This window comes from Talpa europaea (assembly GCF_964194135.1).
Source record: "Talpa europaea genome assembly, chromosome: 1".
Lineage (NCBI taxonomy): Eukaryota > Metazoa > Chordata > Mammalia > Eulipotyphla > Talpidae > Talpa > Talpa europaea.
The window spans coordinates 46,111,006-46,131,067 of NC_140073.1; the positions used below are offsets into that span (position 1 = coordinate 46,111,006).

Sequence of the window (20,062 nt, forward strand, 5' to 3'; positions counted from 1 at the left end):
ACTGCCTTTTACACAGGTAGCTTTAACTTTAATGAAGTCAAGCTTATCAATCATTTCTTTTATGGACTGTACTTTGGTGATGTATCTATTCAAGTTCATTTTAGTTCACTTAGCCATATTCAAGTTCATTTAGGTTTTCTCCAATGTTATCTGCTAAGAGTTTTACAGTTTTGCAGTTTGCATTTCGGCCTGTGATCCATCTTGGGTTGTTTTTGTGAAGGGTGTAGCCTCTGTGTCTAGATTCATTTCTCTGCATGTGTAAATTTAATTTTATAAAAATATAGTACACAGTGGTAAAATACATTTAATACAGTGGGGGAAAAAACTAAAATGGTTGCGCTTTACTTTGAATAAGATGGACTATTCAGAAGAATAGTACAACTTTTAGTTGTACTAAAATGATACAACAATATCATAGTTGTATAATAGTACAACTTTTAGTTGTACTAAAATGTATCATTGTATACAATGATACAACTTAGGTTTTAAAAAATAGTTTTAAAAAAGAGCTAAATTTCACATTTTAACAATTCAACCATTTAAAGTGTACAATACAATGGTTTTCACTATAATTACAGAATTATACAACTATCACCACTGACTTTTTACCTTATAAGAGAGCCATTCTGGCTATTGTGTTTATTTATTTATTAATTTATTTAAAAGCTTTGTTTATTTATTTATACAAGTATTGGCTATAGTCAGAAGCGTGGGAGGGTGAGAGAATTCACAAGAGCCAGAGCAGGGAGCAGAGCAGGCAGAAGGACTGAAGTACACTGCTGAGGGGAGCAGCGGGAGGCAGGAGAGGTCTGCATGTCATGTGGGACCCTCCTCCGGTGGCCGGGGAGCAGCCGGGGATCGAACAGGTGCTGCAGAAGCTGCGGGCAGCTTCGCAACCCAGCGCTCAACCACTGCACCACCGGGGAGGCCGTGGCTATGTTGTTTAAATTAAACTTGTGGTGGGGCAAAGGGAAGCAGAGAAGACTCTTAGTGACCTGCAGTTTTTGTTGAGGTGGGAAAAGAAAAATTCAGATATATATTTCAGAAAAGAAGAGTCAATTGGATTTACTGATAGCCCAGAAGTAGAGTACAAAGAAAGAGAAATTCAAAGACACCAAGGTAATGTGAGCTTATTCAAAGTCTGGTGTTAATTGAAATGGGAAAGATTACAGGAAAATTGAACCCAATTTTGAATATTCAACTCAGTTTTGAATGTCGGTTTTGAAGTGCCAAATGGAGATATTAGGTAAGCAACTTAATATATGGGATCAAGTGATGAGAGGTCCAGGTTAAATATACAAATTTGGGAAATGTTAGCATACACATTAGCATTTAAAGCCATGAGACTTTATATAACATCACTAGAGAGTGAGTACAGACTTAATACTGAGCTCTGCAACAACATTGCTGGGGATTGAGAAAGAACTAGCAAAATAAAAAGAGAAAAGAAAGAAAGATAGGAGAAAAATGAGCCAAAAGAAAAAATGAGCATTCTGGAAGCCAAGTGAAAGCAAGTTTGAATAAGTCATGTTTAGGATATGACCAAAGCATTTACCAGTGAGGAGGTCACTTGTGTGATAATGTACTTCAATAACATACACAAATACATATTTTTGTTAACAGTAACAAATACATATTTTTGTTAACAGGGTAATCCCCGGGGGAAGGGGAGGTTCCAAGCAGGGAGAAATTAGGGAAGTCTAGGAGAAGGAAGGAAATCAACAAGACCTGGAGGAGGTTCATGGAGCAGAGAGACAAGTGAAGAAGCTCCACTTGCTTTTCAGCCTTGGACTTGTACCAGAGACTTGGGAGACATGGAAGGAGATACTTGAAAGAGACAGAGATGGGGTGAGAGATCCATGGGGAGGCTGACAATGGTAGCCGCTCTTTATTTTGACTTGAGTTTTGATTCTGCTCTTTTCCTTCCAGACTTGCCTGGCCCCTTCTGCCCCTTTCCATGGGTCCCTATCAGAAGGTGCTTTAGATTTATAACAAGTTGTTGAGCCTCACTTTGGGCCAACCCTCTTTGGTTGGTCATTTACTCATGAGGGGATATAGTTAAAACTGTTTTAACTATATTTTTTCTCTTCTCTTTATTGCACACCAATTGAATTAAAGTTATTTTCTACTTAAGGTCTTATGCACTAGAGAGTATGTTTTGTCTCGATATGGTGAATAGCAGAACCCATTTAGAGCAAATCTGGGAATCCTGGGGTAAACTTCTCTTCTGCCCGCTAACATTTTAATCTTCATGCCTATCTCCTGGTCAAAAGTCCCAGACCCTTGCAATTTCTCAAGTGATAAAATTGAATGAAGCTTTTTTTTGTTTAATACTGGGTTTCCCATCCCCAGTTCCTGGAACAAAACAATAAAGGTGAAAGGAAAGTCTTATTATTACTCAAAATAGCTCTTTAAGCCACATCTGATTTTATATTAATATGGTCACTTCTGGCAAGTCCCTAAGACTAGAGGAGCAAACCAAGTGATTAAAGGGTTGAAACTTTCTATTTTATTTCCACTTCCAAATCCCACCACACCCATCTCAGGAAGGGAAAGGGTCTGGAGAATGAACTAAAGCATCAATTGCCAATGATTTAATCAACCATACCTATGCAATGTTATCATCATAAAAAGCCTAACTGAAGGGTTCAGATTGGTGTGCCAGAGGGTACTGCAGCCCAAACTCAATGGGGATTGAAGTTCTTATAATAGAGACCCTTCCAGATTTTGTCCTATGTACCTCCGCATCCTTTATAATAAAGCAGTAAATATAGGTATCTCCCTGAGTTTTATAAAATCACTCTAGCAAATTTGAATCCAAGGAAGGGATTGTGGGAACCCCCAATTTATAGCCAATGACTCAGAAGTACAGAATCTTCAATAGCAACATTTATAATTGCCTACAATGCTGAAAGATTAAGATGGAGAGAAATAGTAAGAAATAAGAGTTAAGTTGTTCAAATAAAGTAAATAAAAACAACTGATGGGTTTTTTCTAATGGTAAATGGCAGTATCACAAAAGAATAGTTTTTCCCAAAAAGTAATTAGTTCCCTCATAGAGATTATAAATCTCACTTTTATAGATGTAAAATTATAGACTGAAAAATCATACAATTTGTCTAAAACTATTCAATTACAAAATGGTAAAACCAAGATGTCAATAAAGGTTTTTTAACTCTAAAGTTCCATTATATGGGATTCCTGTAAAGGAAATGCCCACGTTTTTTCAGTTTTTTAAGGGTTTAAATAAGGGCCATTCCTGGAACAAATAGTTCAAATGGGGGAAAATAACACTAAAAAAGAGTAAGATTCAGATTTTTTTAATCTATTCTAAAGGCTTCAAAAACAAGAATGGTTTGACAAATAATGGTCTGAGACAACAGCAGTTAATAACAATCGATACTAACCTTTCTTTTAATCAGATTAACCGATAAATTTGTAAGAAAAAAATTAAAATAAAATTTTTATAGCAAATGCACAGTAAATCCAATGCACAATGATACTAAAGGGGTTCTTCTAATTTAACAAAAATATTTCAAAAGGTTAATAAAAAAATACAATGTGCTTATTGGGGCTCAATGAAAGTACCTGACTTTTAAGATTACTAATTCTTTTTAGCTTGCTCTGCTCTTTAATTTTTGTTTTATAACTAGTTTAAACTAAGATACATACACATATTTAACTTTGACATATATATGAGCTTATATATATTTATTTGGAACAAGACAAGGATGCTTTTATTTATATATATATATATATATATGAGCTTATATATATGAGCTTATAAAACCACTCAATACAAGGTAACTTTGTAAACATGCTAAAGAACATCTATGAGAAACACACATTTGACATCACACCTATTGCTGAAAGGCTAAATGCTTTCTCATTAGATCAGGAACAAGACAAGGATGCTTTTTTTTTTTTGATCTCATGTCAACTGTGCTAACACTTCGAGAGTAAACAAGTGGTTTAGCAAGGTTTCTATGAAGAAATGACTGATCGAAAATAATGCCGGAGACACGGCACTTGTGAACTAGGAAATAGCGGAACTGCCAGTTCTGCTCCAAGGTCTTTGCCAGCAACATGACAAGGATGCTTTTAAAAAGGTTACTGTGTTCTATCAAAAGCTTTTTTGTGTCTATTAAAATGGTCATACGATTTTATCCTTTATCTATTCATACAGTTTTTGTATGTTGAATCAATCTTGTAACCTTGGTACCAATTAACTAATCCCACTTAGTAAATGGTATACAATCCTCTTTACATATGGCCAGATTGAGTTTGGTAGCATTTTGTTGAGGACTGTTTGTCTCTATTCATAAAGAAGATTGACCTATGGTTTTAAATTTTGATGTATTTGTCTGGTTTAGATATCAGAAACATATTGATGTCACAGAATGATTAGGGAAGCATTCCTTCCTTTTATATTTTTGGAAGTTTGCTATGTGTTGGTGTTGTTCTTCTTTAAAAGATTCATAGCACAGGGCCTCCCCGGTGGCGCAGCGGTTGAGCGCTGGGTTGCGAAGCTGCCCGCGGCCTCTGCGGCGCCGGTTCGATCCCCGGCTGCTCCCTGGCCACCAGAGGAGGGTCCCACATGGCGTGCAGACCTCTCCTGCCGCCCGCTGCTCCCCTCAGCAGTGTACTTCGGTCCTTCTGCCTGCTCTGCTCCCCGCTCTGGCTCTGGTGAATTCTCTCACCCTCCCGCGCTTCTGACTGTACCCAGTGCATGTATAAACAAAACAAACAAACAAACCAGCAAACAAATAAATAAAGCATGCCTCTATAAAAAAAAAAAAAATAAAAAAAAAATAAAAGATTCATAGCACAGACCAGTGAAGCCATCCATTCCTGAGATTTTCTTTGTTGGGAGGTTTTGATTACTAATGTAATCTCTTTATCATAAGTATATTTAAATTTTTGATTTCTTCTTGAGTTAGTTTCAGTAATTTGTATCTTTCTTGTGATTTATCTGTTTCATCTAGGTTACAGAATTTGTTGAAATAAAATTGTTCATTGTATTCCTTTACAATCCTTTTCGTTTCAATATGTTGGGTAGTAATGTCCCTCTTTCTTTCATGATTTTAGTAATCTGAATCTTCTCTCTTCTTTTCCGTACAAGTCTAGCTAAAGATTTGTCAATATTGTTGACTCTCTGTAGGAATCACTTTTGGTTTCAATGAATTTCTCTATAGTTTTTCTATTCCCTCATTCATGTACTTCCACTCAAATAGTTATTAGCTTCTGAATTAACCATGTCTTTTTATTTTCTGTATTTCTGCTGCTTTGACTTTTGGAGCCTTGCTGCCACTGGAGGATCTGGGCCGCCAATAGTTAGCCAATGCATAGAGATAGAAAATTTGCCTGTGAGAATACCCTTGTATGCAAATTGACCCAGTCAGTGCTTGTAAACCAATCACTTTCTCTACCACACTTAGGACCATAATCCCACTGCCCTAATCATTAGGTACAGCCCCTACCCTACAGAGCCACTGAAATATTCAAACTAGGCAATCCTAAATTTGCGTAACCTGATCTCACTCTCCTATCATACAAACCACAATAAAGGATCTTGTCTACACTACCCTTATCCCACCTCAACTCCTGACCAATCCCAGTGTTTCCCCAAGTGCCCTCATTCTCTGACATGGCATGTCCCCTCTTAAGATCTGTAGTATAACAAACTATCCTTACAATGGCAATCATCTACTGATCTACTGGACTCCTACTTCTATCTCAGATAGTATTAATGATAATCTTTCCCTTTTTTGTATTTAAAGTAACATTATATTACTACACAGTTTATGTTTCAGAGGTATAGGATCGTCCCTTGAAGGTGTTGTGACTACAACACACCCACCATCAAAGCACCCACAGTGTACCAGATAACCTTTCTAAAGATTTTGGAAGAGGAAATAAGGAAACCAAATGAAAAAGTTGAGGACTATCAGCAAAATCTGTTACACTTTGCACTTATATAGCACTTTTTTTTTTTTTTACAGATTATAGAAAAAGTGTTTTAACATCCATGACTACATGTAAATAAAAATCTTAAAAGATCTTGAATATTACTTGCAATACAAATAGAGACAACTAGTAGTAAGCTGGTAAAAACAAAATACCTGGTAGGTGTTGTCAAAACTGTCATACATGAATCTGGTGATCAAAGATGTCTTTCCAACTGAAATATAAAGAAAAAAAATTCACTCAGTTAACACATTGCATTGGGGTCTCAAGTAATTCTTCTACAGAGAACTGCAGGTAAATTCAATGGAAAATATCTGCAATGATTCTACTAACAAGTTTGTTGAAATCATTATTTCCAGTAAGAGATAAGTTTTATCTCTCAAATTAAGAGCACAAATAAAAGAATATTTTGTTAAAATTTAAAGGAAATGAATACTAAGGAATACAAAAGCAAAAATAAACAAGTGAAACTGTGTCAAACTAAAAAGCTCTGTGCAGGAAAAAAAAACTATCATTAAAACAAAAACAAAACCTACTGAATGGGAGAAGATGTTTGCAAATGATTAATATCCAAAACATATATATATGAACATATACAAACCTCACACTTGCGAAAATGGCTATAACCAAAAAGACAAGTGTTGTCAAGGATGTGGGGAAAGGGAATCATCACACACTGCTGATGGAAATATAAATTGGTATGGCCATTGTGACTAGAAATACCGTATGGCCCAGCTATCCCACTTCTGGTTATCTAACCAAAGAATAGGAAATCACAAATTCAAAGAGATATGCACCACATGCTAAATGCAAGGACTACATGTTAAGTCTATCACTTGTAAGGCCATGGTTATTGGTTTGTTTTGATGTGCAATAATGCAAAAAATAATTTAACTTTTTAAGTGTCTGCCTCAGATACTATACTGGTGTTTTACAGGGCAATGATGATCTTGATAACTCTACAAAACAGGCAATTTTACTTCCATTTTCAAGAAAAGATAACAAACTTAGAAGTTTAGTAATTGTCCCAGTAATCAATTAGTTCTCTGCTAAAAAGTGATTCCATTCCATTTATAAACAATGATCACGTTCTTTTCAATATACTGCTTTCCTTTGCTATTTAAAAAAAAAAAAAGTGGCATGGTCATAATGACAGAAGAGCTATTGTACTACCTACCCAGTCTTTTTTGTCAGGTCTTAAAGAACCTGAACACAGACTATAAGAAAACAGAAAATGAAAGGGAATATATACTTGAAAGAAAAATTTAGCCTGCAACTTTTAGCCCTAAACACTACCTAAACTATTTAAAGAAACAGAAACCCACAATCTAATTGATTTGAGGACTCAGAGGACAAAGTTCAGGGCTCTCAGAAAGTTAGAAAGGTTGGGAAGAGGCAAGTCCTGGCCAGGAAGAAGCAACAAAGAAACTGAAATGAAAAGTCCCCACTTAAAACGTGTCCAAATCCTTGGCTGATCTCCTCACTGCCTATCAGAACGTGATGAGGAACTTTCAGGATTCCCAGTAAAAAAGCAGCAGCTAGATGTTAGAAGAATTGAGGTGCTGTTGTTCACCACAAGAAGGTTTAGAATTTGAATTCAGCCAAGACATTGCCTTCTAAGAGAACAACCACCCTTTGGAGGAAAAACAAAATTCAATTTCTATATATATTCTTCATCAAGCCCAGTATCCAATTAAAAGAAAATAATAATTAAAACTCTCAAGGAAAAAAAGTAAAAAAGCAGGCTCCCAAATGATCCAGATGATGTAGTTAGCAGACAAAGATGTATTTGTTGTTGTTTTGATCACAACAAATTGTACTTGCAGATTCAGAGAAGCAGGCAGTATTTACTTTTTTCATAAGTACATTTTTAAATTAAATTTTTCTTTTAACTTACTTAAAAGACATTGTGCCGAAAGTAAAGAGGAAGACCCAGCCCCTCCCAAAGCCCAAGCCAAAAAAAGCTTTGAACGCAAGAAAGCAGTACTAAAAGGCATCCACAGTCACAGGGGGAAAAAGATCCACTGGTCACCCACCTTTCAGAGGCCCAAGACACTGCCTGCTCCAAAGGCAACCCGAATATTCTCACAAGGGTGCTCCCAAGAAAAACAAGTTTGACCACCACACAACATCACATTCCCTGGGCCACCGAGTCAGCCACGAAGATGACAGAGAAGACAACACACTGTGTTCACTGTTGTTGTCAATGCCAACAAGCACCAGGCCAAACAGGCTGTGAAGAATGAGAAGAAGCTCTACAACACTGATGTGGCCAGAGCAATACCCTGATAAAACCTAACAGGGAGAAGAAGGCCTATGTTCCACTGGCTCCTACTATGATGCTTTGGATGTTTCCAACAAAATTGGGGTCATCTAAACCACCTAGTCCAGCTGGCTAATTCTAAATATAATTTTTTACCATAAAAAAGATGTGTTCAAAGTAAAAATTGCAACAATGTATTGCAGAATTTATAACATATATAGATGTAATATGTGAGAACTATAGCATAAAGGTAGGAGATAAATATATACACTAATGAAAAGTTTCTCTTGTTCATACAAACAATGTAATATAGACTGTGAGAAGATGCCTATTATAAGCCCAAGTGCAACCACTAAAAATATATGCAAAAATGAATAGTTAAAAGCCAATAGGGGAATCAAAATGAAGTATTAAAATAAGAGCAAAAATCAAGAGAGACAAATAAAAGACAAATGGCAAACCCAAATCCAAGCATATCAATAAGTATCTGAAAAGCACACTTAAAACTTCAATTAAAAGACAAAGATTGGGGCCTCCCTGGTGGTGCAAAGGGTTAAGATGCAGCACTATGAAGCTATCTGCAGCCACTGCAGCACAAGTTCAAATCCCGGGCCAGGGAGGTGACACATATGGCACAGCAGACCTCTCCTGTCTCATCCGCTGCTCCCTTCAGCAGTGTCTTTCAGTAGATCTGCCTGTTCTGCTCCCCACTCTGTGTCTGGTGAATCCTCTCACCACCCCGCACCCCCCACCCCGCATCTCTGGCCTACACCCTAGCTCTTGTATGCATAAATAAATAAATCTTTAAAAAAAAAATAAAAGACAAAGATCGTCAGATTGGATAAGAAAAGACGTATTTGCTATCTGTATGAGACAAACTTCATATTTTTAAATTAATATTTTTGTGGAGGCAACACTGGTTTACAACACTGTGTATGTTTTAGGAATACAGGTTCATACCTCTTCAAAGGTATGTTAACATACCACACCCACAACCAAAATGCCAAAAACCTCCCACCACATTTCATTGGACCCTCTTCCATCCTATGCTCCCAATCCTCTAGCAACCTCAGTTCTGCAACTGGATTCCATGGGTTTGTTTTGGTTTGAGACACACTTTAAATTCAAAGAAACAAAAAAGTCTAAAGCACAGAGACGTAAAACTCCCCCAACAAAAAAGTGCAGGTCTACATGGTTTCACTACTGAATTTTAATTGAACATTTAAAGAAATAAACTCTTTTAGAATAAAAGGGATACTTTCCAACTCATGACATGTGACCTGCATAATCAATTCTATAAGACATGACAAAGACATTACTAAAAAAGGGGAAACTAAGGACCAGTATCTCTCATCAACACAGATTAAAAATTCCTTAACACAATATTGGCAAATCAAATGCACCTATATACAAAAAAAAGACATTTTGTAAGCAGGTAGGGATTATCCCAGGAATAAAATTAATCATACAAAATAAATCAATTAATTCCAAATAACAGAAGAAGAAAATTCTTAAGATTATTTAAATATATATACAAATAAAGCAAATAACAAAATTCAACACTGATTCATGAAGAAAACTCTAAGCAAACTAGCCACAGAAGGAATCTGAATCAATTGGATAAAAAGCATCTACAAAGAAGCTACAGTTAACATTATATGTAAGGTAAACTCCAAAAGCTTTCCTCCAAAGAATTTAGAAAAGGCAAGGCTGTCCAGTCTGACCACTTCCATTCAGCATGTACTAATAATCTTATCAGTTCCTATAGGAAACAGTATGGAGGTTTCTCAAGAGATGAGAAACGGATCGGCCATACGACGCGGCAATTTCTCTCCTAGGAATCTACTGCATGAAAGGAGGCCTCCCGGTTGGCACAGGTAGGGATTCAGCGCAGCGCTGTGAAGCTGTCCACAGCCCCTGCAGCGCCAGTTTGATTCCAGCAAGGCCAGGGAGATTCCCTCATGGTGGAGCAGACCTCTCCTGTCTCGCCCGCTGCTCCCCTCAGCAGAGTACTTCAGTCCTTCTGCCTGTTCTGCTCCCTGCTCTGCCACTGGTGAATCTTTCACCCTCCTGCGCGCCTCTGACCCGTACCCCAGTGCTTGTATAAATAAATAAATCTTTAAAAAAAAATGCATGAAAGGAAACATGCACTCCCATGTTCTTTGCAGTAGCAGTTACCATAGCCAAGCTATGGAAACAACCTAAGTCCTCAACAGTTTTTCAAAAATAGCAAGCAAGCAAAAATGGTAGATCAGTGGTTTCCTGGGGTCAGAAGGCAAAGGGAGGAGTTTTTTAGGGATGATGGAAAGTTCTTTAATTTGTGGTAATGGTTGCATTGTTAAGATTCACTGAATCATACACTTTAAATAGGTGCAGCTGACTTTATAAATTATTCCCCAATAATGCTGAGAAGGAAAAATAATCTGTCACAAGACAGTCTCAATAAAACAAATAATATAAGGTTTCATTTAAGTAACCTTTCAGTGTTTAAACTCCTAAAAGTTTGAACCTGTAGAACAGCATCTCCTTGCTGACCTTAACACCACAGTAAGAAATACATATTAAATTTCAATCCAGTACACAAAAACTGAAGTAAGGTTTTTTTTTTTTAAGTTTTATTTATTTATGCATAAGAGAGCTGGGGTACAGGCCAGAGGTGTGAGGGGGTGAGAGGATTCACCAGAGACAGAGTGGGGAACAGAACAGGCAGATCAACCGAAGTACACTGCTGAGGGGAGCAGTGGACGAGTCAGGAGAGGTCTGCTGTGCCATGTGGGTTGCTCCCTGGCTGGCCAGGGATCGAACTCATGCTGCAGAGGCTGTGGACAGCTTCACAGGCTATATCTTAACCCCTTGGGCCACCAGCGAGGCCTTGCTATGGAAAATGCAGTCTCTCCCAATTGTTTTATTCACTGATTCAAAACTTATTTGGAAAAGCAAAAGACTTAGCACAGCCAAGACAATCTAGAAAAACACTGCCAAATTTCAAGATTTACTACAAAGCTACGGTACATAAGACGATGTGATACTAATGTATATATACACAGGCCAACAAAAGACTCCAGAACCAGATCCCCATGTTTATAGGCAACTAAGTTATGGCAAAGGCACCAATGGAATTCAGCAGGGAAGAAATGAAATAACTGGACATGAGTAAGAAAAAAAAAAAAGAAACTTAACCTCTCCCTGTCACACTACACACAAACAATTAATTTGAGATGGATTACAACCCTAATTGTAAAAACTATTTTTTAAATAAATTTTATTTTTATATTCCCCATACAATTGCAACCCCCTTATTTTGACCCCAATCCCTCCCCTCCCTGCCCCCCACCCCCCATAGAGTGCCTCTGGTTCATTTTTTTTTGTTGATTTTGATTTTCACTTTCTTATAGTTATTCATTTTCCTGGTCCCTTATTTAAGTTTTCTAGATTCCTGCTATGAGTGAGACCATCCGGTATTTTTCTTTTTCTTTCTGGCTTATTTCGATGAGCATGATCCCTTCCAGCGCCATCCATGTTGCTGCAAATTGCATGAGTTTATCTTTTTTGAATGCTGAGTAATATTCCATGGTGTATATGCACCACATCTTCTTGATCCAGTCATCTATTTTTGGGCATTTGGGCTGTTTCCAAAGCTTAGCTATTGTGAACAGTGCTGCTATAAGCATAGGGATGCAGGTGCTCTTTGGAATGGATGTTTCTGTGTCCTTTGGGTAAATACCTAGGAGTGCAATTGCTGGATCATATGGAAGCTCTATGTTTAGTAGGTCCAGAAATCTCCACACAGCTCTCCATAGTGGTTGGACCAGTTTGCACTCCCACTAACAGTGCAGAAGAGTTCCTTTTTCTCCACACCCTCGCCAACATTTGTTGTTGCTAGTTTTTTTAATATGTGCCATTCTCACTGGTGTAAGATGGTATCTCATGGTAGTTTTGATTTTGCATTTCCCTGATTACAAGTGATGTTGAGCATTTTTTCATATGCCTGTTGGCCATTTGCATTTCCTCTTCAGAGAAGTTTCTTTTCAGCTCTTCTGCCCATTTTTTGACAGGATTATTTTCTTTGCTGTTGTTGAGTCTCATCAGCTCTTTGTAGATTTTTGTGATCAGTCCTTTATCATTAGTGTTGTGTGCAAAAATGTTCTCCCAGTCGGTGGGGTTTCTCTTTGTTTTTGTTATTGTCTCTTTTGCTGTGCAGAAGCTCTTTAATTTGATGTAATCCCAGCTGTTTATCTTTGCCTTCACTATCACTGTTTTGGGTGATGTGTCTGTAAAGATGTCTTTGATGTGCATATCACGTAGTGTTTCACCTATATTTCCTTCTATGTATTTTATGAAAAACTAAACTTTAAAGATTCAAAATAAACTACAGGATAGTGCATCTTCATGGCCTGGAACAGGTAAAAATTTCTTAAACAGATTTCAAAAAGCAGTATAAAAAAATTTAGAAACTAAACTTCATCAAAATTAGGAATTTCTGTTCATCAAGAGACAAGAGAGTGGTAAGCGCAAATCCAAGTTGGGAGATATATGACAAGGAAATATTTCCAGCCTAACATTTGTAAAGCGCTCCATACACCCTTCTCTCAGTAAAACTGGCAAAAATTTGAATAAAACAAGAAGTATTTGAGATCTCCAGGAACAGTCCTAAAGACATAAAGCAAACGACAAAATATTTATTCAAGAAAATATACTGAAACTCAAGGAGAAACGAGTCTGAGGTATCTGAACCAAAAACAAAAAATATACCAAAAAGGTAAAAGAATGTTCATAACAGCTTTATTCAAAGTGGCCAAGAACCGAGCAATCCAATGTTAACAAGAGAATGGAAAAATGTGTATAGTTATACATGGGCAAAAATAAAATAGTCTATTTGCAACATCATGGACAAATTTCAGCATTACATAGAAAGGGACCAGACACAAAAGAATATATATGGTATTATTCCATTTATATGTAGTTCATCAAAACTGGCAAATTAATCAATGGTGAATAGGAGTTTTTACCTGGAAAAAGAGATCCAAGGAAACTTCTAAGTATTGGAAATGATCTGTATCTTGAGCTACATTAACTCTGCAAACTGCAAACTTTTCAACAAATCATACACTTAAGATCTGTCTACTTTATGGCCTTTACAGTTTTGTAAAAAGTGTAAAACGGGGGCCTCCCTGGTGGCGCAGCAGGTTGAGCGCAGCACTGTGAAGCTGTCCGCAACCTCTGCAAAGCGGGTTCGATTCTGGCCGGCGAGAATCCCACATGGAGCAGCAGACCTCTCCTGTCTCGCCAGCTGCTCCCCTCAGCAATGTATTTTGTCAGTCTGCCTGTTCTGTTCCCCGCTCTGTTTCTAGTGAATCTTCTCATCCTCCTGTGCATCTGGCTTGTACCCGGTTCTTGTATAAAAATAAATAAATCTTTAAAAAGTATAAAATGACTTACACTGTAGAGTCTTAAAAAGTGTTAAAAAACACTTCATTTTATGTATGTAATTCCCAATAAAAAGTACATAGTTTAAGTGGAGGTCATGTAACAAGAAAGAGCTTCAACTCTGTTACAGTGTAACCTAGTTTAATAATAAGAAAAATAACAGACAAACCCAAACTGCGAGACATTCTGGCTTTAGAATTATTAAGATCATGAAAACCATAAAAAGATACTGAGACTGGGGAGACATAAAAACTAAATCCAATTTATCCCAGAAATGCATCCCTGGAAAAGAAAAAGGGTATCAATGAAAAAGACAAGTAAATCCAAATAAAGTCTGGAGTTTGGTTAATATGTACTAATGTCAGTTTCTCAGCTTAAACAAAGCTACCATGGTACTATAAAATGTTAGGTGAACTAAGTGAAGGGTACATGGGAGCTCTGTAGTTTGCAGTTTTTCTACAAATTTAAAATTATTCCAAAATAAAAATTATTCCAAAATAGCATAGGTAAAACACATTTACTTATGTTCATTTGTGTGGACCTGTAGGATTTTATATGTATACATATAGTGTGTATGTATATGTGTGTGTGTCCGTGCATATATATATATCTCATTCCTGAATAAAAAGGTTAAAAGATTTGTACACTTACTGCACATACCCACAGAATTATGCCTAAATTAAAAGAAAAATCTAACAAGCCTAGACCCTGGCTATACCTGTGGCTTGATTTCTTAACAGTTTCATCCTTAAAGCTTGAGTCAGATGATTCTGGTTACCTGGCACCAGTAACAGTATCCTGCCTATGAAGTATACGCATATCTTCTTGGGTAAATCTTTCATTCAATATGTATGGGGTCCCCAAAAGTTCTCTAAGCAGGGGTTTCATTATGCTTACATAGACTACATGAACTATCCTATGACTGCTTGAGAGTAAATGATTAATAAATGAGCATGTGCATGGCAGAAAGAGAGAGCAAAAGAGGAAAGGTTGAGGAAAAGATAGCTGGTTAACTACTTCAGGTTAGCAGGGAGGGAACAGGAGAAAGACAGAAAGCTGGCAAAATGTTATTGACTGAAGCCTTATGATGGTATTTGGGAATTGAAAATCGAAATCAATTATACTCATGGCTTACTGTCTACAAAAACATGACTTTACCATTCTAGTGTTATCAATGACTCTACTACTATATAAACTCTTATCTAAGAAAATGAAAGAGGGCCTCCCCGGTGGCACTGCCCGTCAAGCACAGCCTCTGCAGCGCAGGTTCAATTCCCAGCCAGCCAGGGAGATTCCCACATGGCGTGGCAGACCTCTCCTGTCTCGCCTGCTGCTCCCCTCAGCAGTGTATTTCATCAGTCTGCCTGTTCTGTTCACCGCTCTATCTCTGGTGAATCCTCTTATCCTCCTGCATATCTGGCCTATGTCCCGGTTCTTGTATAAATAAATAAATCTTTTTTTTTATTTTTTTAAAGGTTTTTTTTTTTTTTTTTAGATTTATTTATTATTTATACAAGCACTGGGTACAGTCAGAAGCACAGGAGAGTGAGAGAATTCACCAGAGCCAGAGCGGGGAGCAGAGCAGGCAGAAGGACCAAAGTACACTGCTGAGGGGAGCAGCGGGCGGCAGGAGAGGTCTGCACACCATGTGGGACCCGCCTCCGGTGACCGGGGAGCAGCCAGGAATCGAACCAGCGCTGCAGAGGCTACGGGCAGCTTCGCAACCCAGTGCTCAACTGCTGCACCACCGGGGAGGCCCAATAAATAAATCTTAAAAAAAAAAATTGTTCACTATATTATTGTAAAATTTAGAAACAGCCTACCTTTCAAATAGTATAAGGACCATGGTTATATAAATTATGATGCATTCATAAAGTCCACAATATTGTAAATCTATTCAAATTTTTACTACAGAAATCTTAGTGCCATAGCAAATGGGTAAAAATATATATTTTTAAATTTATTTATATATATACATTTTACACCATTGTTCATTTTGTACAATGTAAGTTTTTTTGGCATTCATTTTCTGAGCTTCTCTGTGATCCCATATACATCAACATGGACATTCCCTATTAAATTTTCCATCTTCTGTACCATGCTTTCATGTTGTTTTAGGTGTGTGGAAATCTGTTATGCAGCTACTCATACGAACCAAAGACTTAGTGGAAACAAAAGTGGCATCTTCTCATTATGCATATAATGGTTTTCAAACCCTTAACTTTGCTGGCATCTTCAGGCAAATGTGGCTTTAATTCATTACAAGCTTTCAGAATTTCATCAGCTAGAAGAAATTCTAATGTAGATAAGCGACACATTTTATTTCATTTATTTTTTTCTAATATAATTGGTTTTATTTATATTTTACATCATTGTTCATTTTTGAGAATATTTGCTTTCTCCTCTCAGGTGTAGTCCTCATGAAATTCCCACCACCAATTCATCCGTGCACCATCACCATAGTCCCTTGTGCTTTTCCCTCCCGTGTTGTGCCCTCCCCCTCCCCTGTAGATGTCTCTGATGTATAGCTGCCTGTTAATTTTATTATTATTAATTTCCTGATCCCTTATTTGATTCCTACATCCCTCCTACAAGTGAAACTATCTGATATTTTTCTTTTTCTTTCTGGCTTATTTCACTGAACATAAGCCCTTCCAGCTCCATCCATATTGCTATGAATGGCATGATTACTGAATAGTATTCCATTGTGTATATGTACCACATCTTCTTGATCCAGTCATCTATTTTGGGTATTTGGGTTGTTTCCATACTTACCTATTGTAAATAGTGCTGCAATAAACAGGGGTGCAGGTGTCCTTTTGAATTAATGTTTTTGTGTCCTTTGGGTAGATCCCTAGGAGTGGAATTGCTGGGTCACATGGTAGCTCCATTTTCAGTAGTTTGAGGAACCTCCACACAGCTTTCCATAGTGGATGGACCAGTTTGCATTCACACCAGCAGTGTAGGAGAGTTCCTTTTTCTCCATATCCTTGCCAACATTTGTTGTTGCTAATTTTTTAAATATGTGCCATTCTCACCAGTATAAGGTGGAATCTCATCGTGGTTTTGATTTGCATTTCTCTGATTATAAGAGATGGTGAACAGCATTTCTTATACCTGACGGCCATTTACATTTCCTCTTGGGAGAAGTGTAGTTTTAGCTCTTCTGCCTGTTTTTTGACTGGATTGTTTACTTCGCTTTTATTGAATTGTGTGAGCTCTTTGTAGATCTTTGTGATCAGTGGCTTATCAGTTGTATGCAGTGAAAAATTTTCTCCCAATCAGTAGGGTGTCTCTTTGTTTTGGTTAATGTCTCCTTTGCTGTACAGAGATTTTTAGTTTGATGTAATCCCAGCTGTTTATCTTTTCCTTCACTTTCTTTGCTTTGGGGGATGAGTCTTAAAAGATGTTACTGAGATGTATGTCATGTAGTGCTTTACCTATATTTTCTTTCTACATATTTTATGGTTTCAGGTCTTATGTTCAATTCTTTCATTTATTTTGAGTTGGTTTTTGTGCATGCTGTGAGGGAGTAGTCTAGTTTCATTCTTTTGCATGTGGTGGTCCAGTTTTGAAAATGAGTAAAAATATTTTTAATGTAAAAGTCAAGCTGTAAAAAAAGGCTATAATTTTAGTGCCCCATTTTGGTAGTGCAAAAATATATATTCATCATCCACAATCAAGAAAGATTACATCTATGATTAAAAATTATAAGAGCAAAACATTTTCTAATAGCAAAAATCTCAAAGCTAAGGGGAAAAAATTAAAGGAGCAATTCCTCTTAGAGCAAAATATTGGGAGAAAAGGTAGTTAAAATCTGCGCTCTTTTTTTTTTTTTAAAGATTTATTTATTTATTTATTTATTTATTTATTTATGCATGCAAGCACTGGGTACAGTCAGAGCGTGGGAGGGTGAGAGAATTCACTAGAGTCAGAGCTGGGAGCAGAGCAGGCAGAAGGACCAAAGTACACTGCTGAGGGGAGCAGCGGGCAGCAGGAGAGGTCTGCGCGCCATGTGGGACCCTCCTCCAGTGACCAGGGAGCAGCCGGGTATCGAACTGTCGCTGCAGAGGCTGCGGGCAGCTTCGCAACCCAGTGCTCAACCGCTGCACCACTGGGGAGGCCCTGCACTCTTCTTAAAAGAAACCAAAATTGTTAAGATTTATGCAACTGAAGACTGAAATGCAGTCACACACTGAAGAAACAAAGTTTTGTCCCTACACCAGATTAGCAAATGTATACCCACTTAAGGTTTTTTTATTTGAAGATTTATTTATTTATGCATATAAGAACTGGGGTACAGACCAGAGGTGGGGGGTGGGAGATGAGAGGATTCACCAGAGACAGAGAGGAACAGAACAAGCAGACTGACTGAAATACACTGCTGAGGGGAGCAGCGGGGCGAGACAGGAGAGGTCTGCTGTGCCATGTGGGTAGCTCCCTGGCCAGCCAGGGATGGAACTCGTGCTACAGAGGCTGCAGATAGCTTCATAGTGCTGTTTAACCCCTTGCACCACCAGGGAGGCCACCCCCCCCCTTAAGTTTTAAGTTATAGTATAATGTTAAAACTTTATCATTTTTCATTATTACACATTATATGACTTTTGGTTAATCAATTGCCACACTAATAGCTACTTAAGTACTTTACAAAAAGGACTTAATTTTCTTTGCTATACATTCAATTATCAAAAGATAACTCTATAGAACTTATTTTAAATTAGCAAGCTACAATGAAATGTCCAAGTAACCCATTCTGATGCTTATTTTTGTAAATAATCTCAAAAAAATTACAATGGCACTCACAATGATGCCTGAATGCCTCCTTCAGGAGCAAAATAAAAATTCTAAGTTATTTCCAACATTTATAACATTTCTGAAATGAGATTATCTGTTTATAACCTCTTACAATTCTGTGAAGACCAGGCATAACAATGATAGGGATTCTTACTCCAGTTTACTATATTAAACACTTGCAAACAATTCAAATATGAAATCTAATCCAAATGGTAGTTATATCTTTAAAACATTTATAACCCAAGGCAAATATAAGAGAGAAAAAGATCCTACTCACTTCTATTTCTTCATTTTAATAAAAAGATACTGAAGGCCAGAAACTGATGTGAATGCTAGGAATACAAAAACGATTAAAATACAGTCCCTGTTCAGGTTAAATGGGGGGGGGGGGGGAGACAGAAAAAAATATATTGCAGTGTGATAAAAAGTATAGAAATATGCACAGAATATTGAATGTGTGAGCAGTCTTCCATAAGGCTGGAAGGTAAGGAAAACTTTCCAGAGAAAAATGACTTTAAAGCTGGGGTATACCAAAGGACACAGAAACATCAATTCCAAAGAGCACCTGCACCCCTATGTTTATAGCAGCACTATTTACAATAGCTAAGCTTTGGAAACAACCCAAATGCCCAAAAATAGATGACTGAATCAATAAGATGTGGTACATATACACAATGGAATATTGCTCAGCATTCAAAAAAATAAACACAATCTTATCTGCAATACAGATAGAAATTTAAATACAGTGTTCCATTTTTATATGGGAGTACCTGACTCTTCAAAAACATATCAGAAAAGAACATTTATAATAAGCCATACACTGACTAAAAATTACAGGCTCTCTGATGAGTTTATTTCTAATATTGAAACCACCCTAACCTCAAAAGTCTAGTGAGTAAATAGCAATATTTAGAGAGGCAGGATTGGATCCCAGTTATGTCTTTTTTTTAAAATTAAGATACAATACACATACTATAAAATTCCTTCTTCTCAAGTGTAAAGTTTAGTTGTTTTTTTAGTATATTCACAAAGTTGTACAACCACATTACCACTACATCCAGAGCATTTTCATCACTCTATCAAATGAAACCCTGTATCCATTAGCAATCATTCCCCTTAATTCTCACCCCAGTAACCATTAATTTACTTTCTATCTCTATGAAATTGGCTATTCCTCAGTCTACTTTTTACCAGTTATATACTTATATAAGTTTATTTAATCTTTCTGTGGCCCAGTATCATCTATAAAAGTACAAAGTGATTGAATGATTGAATACATAAACAATTTTTAGAAAGCATTTTAGAAGACATTGTAACAATCTAAGATTTCACCAGAAGAGTGAAGGTAATTCTACATGAATCCAGATTCACCTAGAATCTAGGTATCCCATAAGTGGAAAAAAAAGCGAAGTCATAAAGCCTCAACAAATTTCAAAGGTTTGAAATCACATTCAATATGTTTTCTACCCTCAGTAAAAATGAACAAGAAATTTATTACTAAAAGAAATCTAGGAAATCCCAAATTACCAAGGTGGGAGGAGGGATAAGCACCAAGTAGGAAGGCAGCACAATGGTCTGCGGTGGTAGAATATGAGTGAGTTGGTAGTGGGT

The 20,062-nt window shown here is 37.1% G+C and overlaps 1 protein-coding gene across 3 annotated transcripts in view; it reads right to left on the reverse strand.

Moving 5' to 3' along the window:
- Positions 1-20,062, reverse strand: part of RAB6A (RAB6A, member RAS oncogene family) — a gene marked incomplete at both ends in the record, with an annotated part of 75,970 nt that overhangs the window by 34,793 nt on the left and 21,115 nt on the right. For all 3 annotated transcript variants that reach the window (XM_084244032.1, XM_084244030.1, XM_084244031.1), the window contains one exon: positions 6,123-6,181. In XM_084244032.1, the coding sequence (XP_084100158.1) occupies positions 6,123-6,181 (59 nt within the window). The remainder of the gene's footprint in view (positions 1-6,122; positions 6,182-20,062) is intronic.